Here is a 13,314-nt window from a genome sequence, read left to right on the forward strand (position 1 = left end):
TGGTTTCTTTTGAAAAAACTAACAAGTACGTTTTTGAGACAAGATTTTTTAAAAGTGTTTTGACTGGGCGTCAATTTCAAAAGCAATTTTCTCAAAGTTTCCTGATGCTTGCTGTTGGAGTCAGCATAGCATATGATTATGGGCATTCTGGACTCTGAAAAACCTGCATTTAAATCCCACTTTTGGAGTTGAGAAAAGCTACAGAATATCTCTTAGTTGCAGTTTTCTCATCTATAATGTATTTCTTAATTTATACGGTTTTGTGTCTACAGGCAGTTAGCACACATAGTAAGTACCATATACATTGGCTATCAAGGGCGCTCGAATTAGGTACTGTTATATTTTAAAGATGTTGTTAAACATTCACAGTAACCAGCATTTGGTAGTGACAGAACATCAAACACTATTGCTCTATCTGGAACTTCTGTTTAGTTAGCTGTATCTATGAACTTCTATATTTTTAAAACCCTCTAATGTGTATATACATGTGGATTCACTGGCTTATCAGTTACATGTTCAGTGATGTGCTAATTGATTTTCATGTGAGTTATTAAGAAACCTATGTCTTTGCCAAAAATATTAAGAACTTTAAAGGCATAGTAACAGCATGTTTAATATTATCAGTTACAATATGGATTATTCTAAGTTTAAGGTATAAGGCATTTTTGATTATTAATATATTTCTGTAGGTAAAGGCAAGCTTTTGTTGCTTAGAAAAATGCATAGAACATTTAAGTGACACACTGAATATTAGTTACATTACAATTATTGAAGTGATTCCAAAAATTCATGTTATGGCCAGGTGCAGTGGCTCATGCTTTAGGAGGCCAAGGTGGGAGGATAGGTTGAAGACTAGCCTGGGCACTATAGACAGATCCTGTGTATAGGATGGGCACGGTGGCTCACGCCTGTAATCCCAGCACTTTGCGAGACTGAGGCGGGTGGATCACGAGGTCAGGAGTTTGAGACCAGCCTGTCCAACATGGTGAAACCCCATCTCTACTAAAAATATAAAAATTAGCTGGGTGTGGTGGTGGGCACCTATAATCCCAGCTACTCAGGAGGCTGAGGCAGGAGAATTGCTTGAACCCAGGAGGCAGAGGTTGCAGTGAGCTGAGATCGCACCTCTGTACTCCAGCCTGGGCAACAGAGCAAGACTCCGTTTCAAAAAAAAAAACAAAAACAAAAAAAGAAAAAATTAGCCAGGTGTGGTGGAGCACAACTGTAGTCCCGACCACTAGGAAGGCTGAGGTGGGAGAATTACTTGAGCCCAGGAGGTTAAGGCTGCTGTGAGCCATAATCACATCACAATACTCCAGCCTGGATGAGACAGCAAGACTCTCTTTCTAAAATATAAAAATAGAAATTCATGTTGTAATGTAGAGTTCTTTCTTGAGAGACAAATATTTTTTTCACTTAAATAGAAACAGTTTTTAAACAAAGGCCATGTTGACAAGGATAGTCAGTTACATAGAAAGAATGTAGAGTTAGAAAGAATCGCAAGGAAGGCCATATTAATGTTGAACACACTCATGGGTTAAGTAAAGTATTAATGCCTTTCTCAAACACTAGCTCATTACTGCTTTTCATATGAGAGGATTCTTTGGAAAAGTGATTAAAATGTACAAGCAAAAGTCCTCCACAAGCACTTGTAACAAATAACAATCCAGCTTTATAGAGATTTGTTTTTATTATAAGTACTCTGATGACATTCTTCGTTTACCTTTCTTGTACTTGATTTTATAGTTCTCTCATAAGTTTGCATTAAAGCAGTACTCTACAACTCTTCTTTATAATTTGTTTTGCTCATTTAAAGGCTAAGTACTTTCAGATGAGGATCGTTTTTGAATGGCACAGGGTTGATAGCAGACACATAATTGTTGCTTGTCTCAATTTATGATTCATTCTTAAGCAAATTTCATCTCAGTCTTATCTGCTTTGTTGAATTCCCTCAGGGAAACTACATCATGCTTTTCTGGAGTAGTAGTTACAGTTTCTTTATGAGATGCTGTCATTGTTGACCTTCATCTTTTAATGGTGTCTGTATATTTTGGTAGCTGGCGAGCTTCCTAAATACAAAAGGAATTATTATACTTAAGATACTTAAATTTGATTAACCCCGAACTTGGAGAAAGATGAGCAGCGAGAAAGGAGGCAGCCAGATGTTAGAAAATTAGATAACTTGAGAACGCATATGTACCCAGTGAAGTTTAGTTGGAGACATTTTCATTAAAGTTCCTTTTTATGTGCTTAACATTAAAGCATTTTCCATGTCTTTCAAAACTCTTAAAAGCATAGCTTTGTACTGTGAGATCACATTTTATTTTGTGGATGTGCCATAATTTACATGGGAATTTAAAAATTGTGGATATTTTCTTTCCTTTTAGGGTGCTTTCCTTTTTACATTTTTGCTCTAAAATTATATAGAACCATATTATTGAGTAGTAGAATACAAATTCTTCCCGTATAAATTACTCTCTAAAAATTGTTTTTTTGCCAGGCATGGTGGCTCACGCCTATCATCCCAACACTTTGTGGGGCCAAAGTGGGAGGACTGCTTGAGCCCAGTAGTTCCAGACCAGCCTTGGCAACTTAATGAGACCCCCATCTCTACAAGAAAAAAAAAAAAAAGCGGGTTGTGGTGGCACACACTGGTGGTCCCAGCTACTCGGAGGCTCAGGTGGGAGAATCGTGAGTGCAGGAGGTTGAAGCTACAGTGAGTTGCAGTTGCACCACTGCACTCCAGCGTGGGTGACAGAGTGAGACCTTGTTTCAAAAAAAAATTTTTTTTTCTTTGCTCTTTTATTTTACTGTTCATTAAATTTTAAAAAAACATTGTATAAACCAAGCTTGTCCAACCCACAGCCCGCAGGCCATATGCAGCCCAGGATGGCTTTGAACGTGGCCCAACACAAATTCATAAGCTTTTTAAAAACTTATTTATTTAATTATTTATTTTAGATCATCAGCTATTGTTAGTGTTAGTCTATTTCATGTGTGGCCCAGGGAAGCCAAAAGATTGGACACCACTGGTATAAACTTTACAACAAAGATAGCCTGGTGCATGGAATTATTGAGCAGGAAAGATAACTTGTTTAACAGTTGAGAAAGTTAGGCCCACTGAGATGACACAGTATTCCTGAAGTCTGTTAGTGGGAGGCAGAGTCTTGAGGTTTATGGCTCCCAGTTTAGGATTTTTTCATTTATGTTACATTATTTGTAAAATGGTCAGGTGTTAATAAGAATAAATACAAATATAGGACTGAAAGAAATAGGGAAGTCAAGAGAGAAAGTTACGTTTAAGAAGAAAATGATACTGAACGTGTTTTAGATAGACTGTATTTGAGGTGCCGTCAGTCATCAATTGACAGCGTTCCAGGAGGCTGCAAGAATGCCCAGTGTTTCGGTCTGCTCTGTAGTCAGACAAACTTTACCATCTAGTAGTAGTGTAATGTTGGACAAGTTATTTAATTTTTAAGCCTCGGTTTCCTTATCAGTAAATTTGGTGTAATAGCATCATTGGGTTGTAGGGAGGATGAAATGAGTTAATATGTCTAAAAGCACTGTTAGACCAGTGCAGGCATACAGGAAGCATTTGATACACACAACTATCATTATTGGAGATGGCGGGGTTTTTTTTCTAGAGAGAAATCTAGGATATTAAAAAGGAGTTTTTTCATCCATGGATTACAAACTGTGGATGTGGCACAAACTGATGCTTGCAGTTAAAGAGTCAATGTTTTATAACCTAATAAATAATTATGTTGTGCAATAGAATGTCCTAACTGTATTCTAGGTCTACCTCAAAGCAGTAGCTAAGCCTGGGGATTGAGTTAGTCAGATGGTGCCATTTATTTGGCCTTTTTCTGTGTATGTAAGGGGGAAACAAAAACAAAAATTTTGTATTAATACAATTTGATGAGCTAAATAGATTCAAGAATATTTTGAATAGGGATTGGAAATAGAACCAGTTCAGTAAGTGTTTACTGGGGATTGCTATTATGTAGATCAAATATCTTTACACCAAAATAACTCAGGGTATTAGATCCGAGTACCTCTGCCCAAAAATTTATTTACAGATTGTCAGAGGGTAAAAAAGTAGGCAACACTACAGATTTTATTACAGATAAACTGCTGGGGCTGGCGTGGAAATAATTTCCATAAAGGACAGAGAACACACAGCTTTATCAGATTCACATTTACTTGAACAGTTCACGAGTTTTATGTTGATTTCCTCAGTATTGTAATTCATGACTCTTTAAAAGCAGAGTCATCAATTACTTTGGTATTCTCCTGAAAGCCAGCATTGTTCTGAGTACCAGGAAATACTAGTGACTGGCTGCAGAAATGTGTGAATATGGAAATACTATTTTCTTAAATAAACTAAAAAGTTAGCTGGAAAACCTGATTTTGTGTTACATTATAGTTTCCTGGTGAATGTTTTTTGTTGTTGTTCTCAAGTTTATTCTGCTGGTTATTCTGAGTAGTTTATTTTAAACATTTTTGTATCATTAAAATAATAAAAATACAGAAATGGAAAAGAAGAAAATAAAATACACAAGTAGTGCCCTTTTTTTTTTTTTTTTTAATTTTCAGCTTTTCATGGGTATACTGGACTCATATAATGAGCATAGTACCCATGGGTAGTTTTTCAACCCACACCTCTCATCTCCCAATAGTCTGCAGTGTCTGTTGCTCTCATGTTTGTGTCCATGTGTGTTCAATATTTGGCTCCCACATGTTCTCACATGTGGTACTTAGTTTTCTGTTGCTGTGTTAATTCACTTAGGATTATGGCCTCCAGCTTCGTCCATATTGCTGCTCATCAATGGTGGATTGGATAAAGAGATATTGGCACATGTATGCCATAGAATACCATGTAGCCATAAAAAAGAATGAAACTGCACTGGCCGTGGTGGCTCACGCCTGTAATCCCAGCACTTTGGGAGGCTGAGGCGGGTGGATCACAATGTCAGGAGTTCGAGACCAGCCTAACCAACATAGTGAAACTCCGTCTTTACTAAAAATACAAAAATTAGCCGGGCACAGTAGTACGTCCCTGTAATCCCAGCTACTGGGGAGGTTGAGGCAGGAGAATCGCTTGAACCCGGGAGGCGGAGGTTGTAGTGAGCTGAGATCGTGCCACTGTACTCCAGCCTGGGTGACAGAGACTCCGTCTTCAAAAAACAAAAACAAAAACAAAAGAATGAAACCATGTCCTTTGCACCAAGCGGTGTTTTCAGAGAAGATTTAAAAATACATAGCATCCCCAGAGTCAATGTTTGGGGCTTCTACTCTCCTATCTTATAATCTCCTTTAAAGAATGGGCCTAGTTCAAAGGCAATTAACCAGATCTTTTGCTTTTTCCTTGAATGTGTGTCATATAATAATTAATGTATTTGAAACACAATATACTTCAGCTCCCCTTTCTCAGCCTATCAGAGTATTCTCAGCCAAAGCATGACTTTAGGGTTTGTTTGTTACTTTTTCTAGGGAATTAAAAAGACTTCAGTTGGTTGTCTTTTTGCCTAAAAATTGTATGAAAGTGATATTAATATTTTAAATCTCCAAAAATGTGGTAGGTAAACATGCACTGTTGTTTAATTTTACTACTAGTGATCTTGAGCATCTTATCCTGTGGTCATTGGCCATGGATATTTCTTCTCCTGTGAATAGTTGGATCCTCTCTATTGTCTATTTTTAAGTTGGTTGCTTTGTCTTTCATTAAAATATAGTAATATCCTTGCACTTTGATAGGCTGAGGTGGGAAGATTGCTTGAGTTCAGGAGTTTGAGGCCAGACTGGGCAACATGGAGAAACCCTGTCTCTACAAAAAATATAAAAATTAGCCAGGCATGGTGGCATGTGCCTGTAGTCTCAGCTACTTGGGAGGCTGAGGTGAGAGGATGACTTGAGCCTGGGAGGCACAGTTTGCAGTGACCCAAGATTGTGCCACTGGAATCCAGCCTGAGTGACAGAACCAGACCCTGTCTTTAAAAAAAACTATCTAGATATATATACAAACATATTTATTTAAATAAACTGTAACTGAAATGTGTGTGCATGTGTATGTGTATATATAAAATAAGTTATTACTATTATTCATTTCTAGGAGGTTTTTTTTTTGCAAATTGCAAATGTTTCTTCCAGCTTGTTGGTTTGCATTTTGACTCTGATTATGGTGTGTTCTGCTGTATGGTAGTTTTCAATTTGTATGTGGTTAAATTTAACTTTTTTAGTTTTTGTTTTCTGACTTCTGGGTTTCCTAGGAATTCTCTCTTACATCCAAGATTATAAGAACTAAGAACTATGTTCCTATATTTTAGTATAGTAACTTTTTAGTTTTCTTTATTTTCTTTCTTCTTTCCCTCCCTCCTCCTCTCTTTCTCTTTCTTCCTCTTCCTTCTTTCTCCCTCCCTCCTTTCTTTCTTTTCTTTTTTTTCCCCTATATTTAAGCCATCTGGATTTCATCTTTTTGTTGAGTTTGGGATCAATTTTATATTCTTCCATATTGGTCCCAGGTTTCCTTATAACACCTAATCATGGCTCAATGAATTATACTCATTGAAATTTTCTTCAAATTGATTTCTTTTTTTTTGGTGGCATTTATCTCAGGGCAAAGATGCAAGAAGCCTGTTAATCTGCCTTTCTCTAGAGCTTTCCTATCTGGCTTCTCCATCAGTCATCCTGTCTCCTATTTTGTCCTTCAACTCTCAGTGATCTCTAAGTCAGTTTCCATATTTGCTTTCATTAATCTCTTTGCTCTAGAGCAGGGGTCTGCAAACTTTTTCTGTAAAGAGCGAGAGCACATAGACTTTGCAACTATCCAGCTGGGCCATTGTAGCATGAAAGCAGCCACAGACAATAACTTAGGAATGCATGTGGCATCGTTCCAATAAAACTTGGTTTCTGGACAGTAAAATTTGGATCTCGCTTGATTTTTCACATCACAAATTATATTCTTATTTTGATATTTTTCCTGGCATTTGTAAAATTTAAAAACCACTCAGCTGACGAGCAATATAAAAACAGATAGCGTGCTGGATTTGGTGCACAGGTCATGTTTTGCTGACCTCTCCTCTAGGGCATAGGGCTTCTTCCCTCCTGTCCTGTATCTTCCCTGTAAAAAGGAGCCACAGGTCTCAGGCAGGCACATAACTCCAAGCAGTTTTCGTCTTTCAACCAATATTAGCATATTCATAAACATATTACAAACAATACATTTCAGTTACCCTCCATCCCCAAATTCTGGGAATTACAGCTTTTACATGACTTTTGAATTTCATTTTCTGTGAGTGTTAAACTGCTCCCTTGTTTAATTTATTGTAATCCTTTTTTTTTTTTTTTAAGATGGAGTCTTGCTGTGTCACCCAGGCAGGCTGGAGTGCAGTGGTGCAATCTTGGCTCACTGCAACCTCCACCTCCAAGGTTCGAGTGATTTTCCTGCCACAGCCTCCCAAGTAGCAGGAATTACAGATGCCACCATGCCTAGCTAATTTTTGTACTTTTAGTAGAGACAGGGTTTCACTACATTGACCAGGCTGGTCTCAAACTCCTGACCTCAGGTGATCCACCCACCTCGGCCTCCCAAAGTGCTGGGATTATAGCTGTGAGCCACGGTGCCCAGCCTACTGTAAGTGTTTTATGAACTTTTTTTTTTTTTTTTCTGGGAGAGGGTATTTTTTCTACTATAAGTGATCTTTAAAACAGTTGAACTTTTTTCACAGCCTTGTACACTACTATTGCAAGATCATTTTGTTTTAAAACATATTTTTTCTAGGAACGTCAGTGCTTTAATTGCACAAAATGTTTTATTTTGGCACAATAACTTTTTTAAATATAATACTTTATGTGCATTAAAATATTTGAAAATGTTTGCCTCTGATTAGATATATCTCTATCACAGGAAAATCTGAAGTTTAGTGATGCAAGTCAGAGCTTACTTAATAGTCTTCTGGGCCATAGCCTTATAATCTGTAATAAAAAATAACACATACATGCATTTGTTCAGTCTCTTATAGGCCAAAAATTCTTCCATAAATATTTCTTTGAAATATACTTTAAAATAAATAAATAAATGAAACAACATTAAAACCAGAAAGTGTTAAGATACTGATTGATTCTCCCTTCCTTACCATTCCCCCAACTTTACTTTTTGGGGATGAAGGAAAGCAACAACTATGGTGTTTGTTTAAATACCAAACGGTCTTTAGATAAATTGTTTAGCAGTGAAAAATACGTTATTTATCAACTGTCGGGGGTACGTGGGGATTCCTTAACAGTGCCAGAAGAGAGAAGTGAAGTAGCATTTATTGAGCTCCTACTTTGCATCAGTGTAATTCCTACAACCCTGCAAGTTAGCCGTTATCATCCCTGTATTCAGCTGTTGCATCCTAAGCCTGGAAGGTTTTAGTAACTTCCCCAAGGTAGCCCAGCTTGTTGAAGGTAGAGCCCAGATTGGAAGCTCAGAGTCTGTGTCCACATATACTTCTCCACTTCAAAGATTGAGCTTAGAAAAAATAAGCTTTTTGACATAGTCAGTAATACACAAATATTTATACATGATTAGTGCACTCTTCTATAGGCATATAGACATGCTTCGAAACAACTGAAAACTTTATTTGGAACAATTCTATTAATTGAGCATTTATTGCCTCTTTCTGGAGTAGACATGACTTTCTGTTCTGTCATTACATTTCCCTTAGCAAAACAAACAAATTCACTCACAAAATTGTCATTTTGACAATATCATTTGTGTTAGGATTCCTTTGTGTTAGGACTCCAATCAGCATTTGTGTTAGAATTCCAAATGTTTTCCTCACATTTGTCCTATTAGTTCTAGATATTAGTCTTTAATTTTTGTTGGGGCAGATTGCTCAGAGTCCACTGTGTTACAAACATCAGATAGTGATCCAAGTGCCAGGATTCTAAATTTTAAAATGTTAACTCCATGAAAATATTTTGCTTAAGCAATCTTCTTTTCCTCAGCTTCCTCTATACCTCCTATAATATTCTTTTATCCTTCCTCTTGGCACACTCTTTGAATTTTAAACCGAAAGTGAGTCAGGTGATGATAGAGCATTTCCAAAGCGTTTGCTCTAATGATATTGTTGTTACTATTATTATTATTTTGAGACAGAATCTCTCTCTGTCACCAAGGCTGGAGTGCAGTGGCATGATCACGGGTCACTGCAGCCTTGACTTCCTGGGTTCCAGCGATCCTCCCATCTTGGCCTCCTGAGTGGCTGGGACCACAGGTGTGTGCCACCACACCTGGCTAATTGTTGTATGTTTTTGCACAGATGGGGTTTTGCCCTGTTGCTCAGGTTGGTCTCAAACTCCTGAGCTCAAGTAGTCCACCCACCTTGGCTTCCCAAAGTGCTGGGATTACAGGCATGAGCCACTGCGTCCAGCCCTCTAATGATATTAAAACAGGTGTTAACTTTTAGATATTTTTGTTTTCTTAGACGTGTTCTTTTAAAAGAAACTTCCTTGTTATCTAGCAGAAATAGTCAATCAGGCTCCTTTTTAGCCACAAAATTGATATCTAACACTTTACCATTACTGGGGTGTTACAGCCATTTAGCACACTTTTTTTCTTCAATGTATTTTGTTGTAAATTCTCAAGTTATAATGTTATAAGAAAAGAGCAGCTAACATAATGGGGGAATAGATGCAGTATCATTGAAAAACAAACTAAAAATATAAATGCTATAGTCTAAAAATTAAAAACCTAAAAGGGACTGAAAATGCAATATCTGAAATTATTAATCACTTTGACAGGTTTATGATCTTCACTTAGATCTGGGGTTTTAAGAATACGCTATTGCTTTGAATTGCGGGAGAAGTAAATTTACTACAAATAAACTTCAGTAAAGAGATGTTTTTGTTAGAAATAGACTTGGCTGTCAGGCATGGTGGCCCATACTTGTAATCCTAGCACTTTTGGGAGGTTGAGGTGGGAAGATTGCTTGAATGCAGTAGTTTAAGACCAGGCTGGGCAACATAGTGAGACCCCATGTCTACAAAAAATAAAACATTCACTGGTATGGTGGTATGCACTTGTAGTCCCAGATATTGAAAAGGCTGAGGTGGGAGGATCACTTGAGCCCAGGAGGTCAAGGCTGCCTTAAGCCATGATCACACCACTGCACTCCAGCCGAGGCAACAGAGTGAGACCCTGTCTCAAAACAACAGCAACATCAAAAAAGAAATAGGTTTGGCTGTGAGTAACAAAGAACTGAAAATAACAGCAGTTTAAACACGTTTAGAGTCATGTTTATTTCATGTTTAGGAAAAGAGACTAGAGGTAGCCAGCTCAAGAGTAGTTTAGTGGTTCTGCAATCATTAGGGCCCCAGGTTGCACTTCTGTCATCCTTAATATGGGACCCTATGGCCCAAGATAACTTATTAGGCTCCAGCCATCCTTGCAGTCAGGAGGAGGAAGTGGCACAAAGATACTTCTACAAGTAATACATGGTACTTCCGCCTAAATATCACTGGTCAGAACTTATGGCTGGGTGCGGTGGTTCATACCTGGAATCCCAGCACTTTTGGAGGCTGCAGCAGGAAGATTGCTTGAGACCAGGATTTCAAGACCAGCCTGGGTAACATACTGAAACCCCACCACTTCAAAATAAAAAATAAAAATAAAATTAGCCAGATGTGGTGGCATACACCTGTATTCCTAGCAACTCAAAAGTCTGTGGTGAGAGGATTGCTTAAACCTAGGAGTTAAAGGTTGCAGTGAGCTACGGTCATGCCACTGCACTCCAGCCTGGGTGACAGAGTGAGACCATGACTCAAACAAAACAAAAACAAAAACAAAACTTAGGTGTCTAAAATGGGAGCACAGTTTTATTTGGGGATGATGAAAAAGTTCTGGAGATGGATGGTGGTGATATTATACAATAATCTGAAGGTGCTTAATGCACTATAAACCAAAAATGTTTTAAATGGTAAACTTTATGTTATGTTTATTTTACCACAAACAAACAAACTTAGTCATCAAGAAGGAGGGGAGGCCAAAATGTGATCTTTATTTTGGATAGCCATTTTCCTCCTAAAAATTTGAGGTTCAATTACTAACGAAGAAAAAGAGGTTAAATATTGGGGAGTACCTAGCTTTGAAACACATGTAATAGCTGAAAATATAAAGGACAACAAACAAATGCACAAAAAAAGAAATACAGAAAGTCATACATGACCTATGAAGTGAATTAATAAGTGGGGATTGATAATAACACTTTTACTAGGGACAAAAAAAAGTAAAAGACCAATCTTTGGTATCTAATCCAGAATCCTTATATTCTTCTATTTGTTCAGTGGCATTGCCAAAGCATGGCATCAGGCATATTTTGGGGAAGGGTCTGGCCCAGTTATGTTGGATGAAGTACGCTGCACTGGGAATGAGCTTTCAATTGAGCAATGTCCGAAGAGCTCCTGGGGAGAGCATAACTGTGGCCATAAAGAAGATGCTGGAGTGTCCTGTACCCCTCTAACAGGTAAGGATTTTACTCCATTAATATACCAATTCTTGCCCCCAGTACCATGTGGGCCTGCCACAGCTTCCCTTCTCCTTAATTTGAACATTACCAAATGAGCATTCAAATAAATACACCAAATAAAACAAATAAAAAGTATGCAAACTATATTAAAATGCCATTTTTGTATTTGTAGTTACTCCTGTATTTTTCAATTTAAGGCAATATAGTCTTGTAAAGCTAGATCAGAAAATAGGACTTTGTTGCAGTATATAGTACCCACTAGTCAAAATCAGTGTGCAGTGATGCATTCCAGATATTAGGTGTAATAATTCCATCTTTAGTCCATTCACCTGTTAACGTTTCTTGACTCAGAATGTGTTTAGAACTGGTATTGATGCAATTGTTGATTAAAGCACACTGTGAAAGAAACCGAGTTAACTTTGCTGTGCACAATTTTCAGGCTATTCCAAATGACAGCCTGCCTGTCAAAACGTGTCATGTGTTTTAAGAAGGGCATATGTGAGTACAAACTGGTGTGTGTGTATGTTAAACTTACATGTTTAGGGAAAAGAAGAAGGAAATGGACAAGGCAAGAGAAGTTGACTCATCAGAAACCATTTAGTAAAAAGAACTTGAAGAAAAAAATGTTTTGTTTACATATTTCTTTAGTGAAAATCAATAACTTGTTAGAATCTATGAAATACCAGATTTATATCTTTCTTTTGACATACTTCTGTACATGCAGTGTTTTTATTAGCAGATTAACACATTAATACACCATAGAAATATATTTACACCAGATTTTTAGCCAGAGCACTTCGTTGTTTTGAACTGCCATTTTCCCCTCCTTCAAAGGAGGATAGTCTTGTAACATTGCTGTGATGCTCAGATGAGATAATACATGTCCTAATGCTTTGCAGACAGTAAAGTGTTATATTAATAAATGGTTTGTTGCTCAGAGACCTTTACTTTAAAAGATCCCTGAGATTCATGAAAAGTATGACCCTTACCCAAGATTATTTATATTTTTCATTGAGAGTTTTTGGATTATTTTGGATGGAAATGGCTTTTAAATCTACTTTTTTGGAGTTAAATTTATTATACTATTTATCTGCTTAGAAGCTCTTTATAGAATTATAGGCAAATTAATTATTATTTGAGTTAATAAGATTCAAATTCAGATCTGTATTATCAATAAAAGAACAAAGGCGAGACATATCTTCCAGTTTTTATAATTCGTGAATGCCTAACTAGTAATATATGCATTGACATGACAGACTGTCTTTTATCCAGAATAGTTTTTTCTGTCATCTTGTTTCAATATTTTTTTTCATTTGCAGTTAAAATTCTAAGCTATTTCCAAGTTACTGTATTTTCTTTTTAAATTTAAATGACATGTATTGCTCCGACTTGAGACTAAAGTTATAGGAAATTTACCAAATATTACTTAATCTAGAGAAATCTAAATAGATACTTTGGAATTATATCAGGATACATTTTTCTACATAGAGAATAGGAGTACCAATAAAAAGGAAAGAAAAAAATATATATGCATATATATTTTTTTCCCTCTGAGATGGAGTCTTGCTTTGTTGACCAGACTGGAGGGCAGTGGTGCAGTCTCAGCTCACTATAACCTCTGCCTCCTGGGCTCAAGCGATTTTCCTGCCTCAGCCTCCCAAGTAGCTGGGATTACAGGCATGTGCAACCACATCAAGTGGAAAGAGTATTTTATTAGGACAGAAATGTATTATGTCAAACTTCAGAAACAACGCAATAACTTCAGAGGGTCATTTAGCACAGATGTAGTATAAATTTAGCAAAAGGC

General features: G+C 37.1%; 1 protein-coding gene across 1 annotated transcript in view; it reads left to right on the forward strand.

The window, feature by feature from the left end:
- Positions 1-13,314, forward strand: part of LOC105486192 (serine protease 12) — a 73,436-nt gene that overhangs the window by 23,537 nt on the left and 36,585 nt on the right. The window contains exon 5 of the mRNA XM_011748915.3: positions 11,326-11,504. Within this exon, the coding sequence (XP_011747217.2) occupies positions 11,326-11,504 (179 nt within the window). The remainder of the gene's footprint in view (positions 1-11,325; positions 11,505-13,314) is intronic.

The sequence above is a fragment of the Macaca nemestrina genome, chromosome 3 (assembly GCF_043159975.1).
Source record: "Macaca nemestrina isolate mMacNem1 chromosome 3, mMacNem.hap1, whole genome shotgun sequence".
Taxonomy (NCBI): domain Eukaryota; kingdom Metazoa; phylum Chordata; class Mammalia; order Primates; family Cercopithecidae; genus Macaca; species Macaca nemestrina.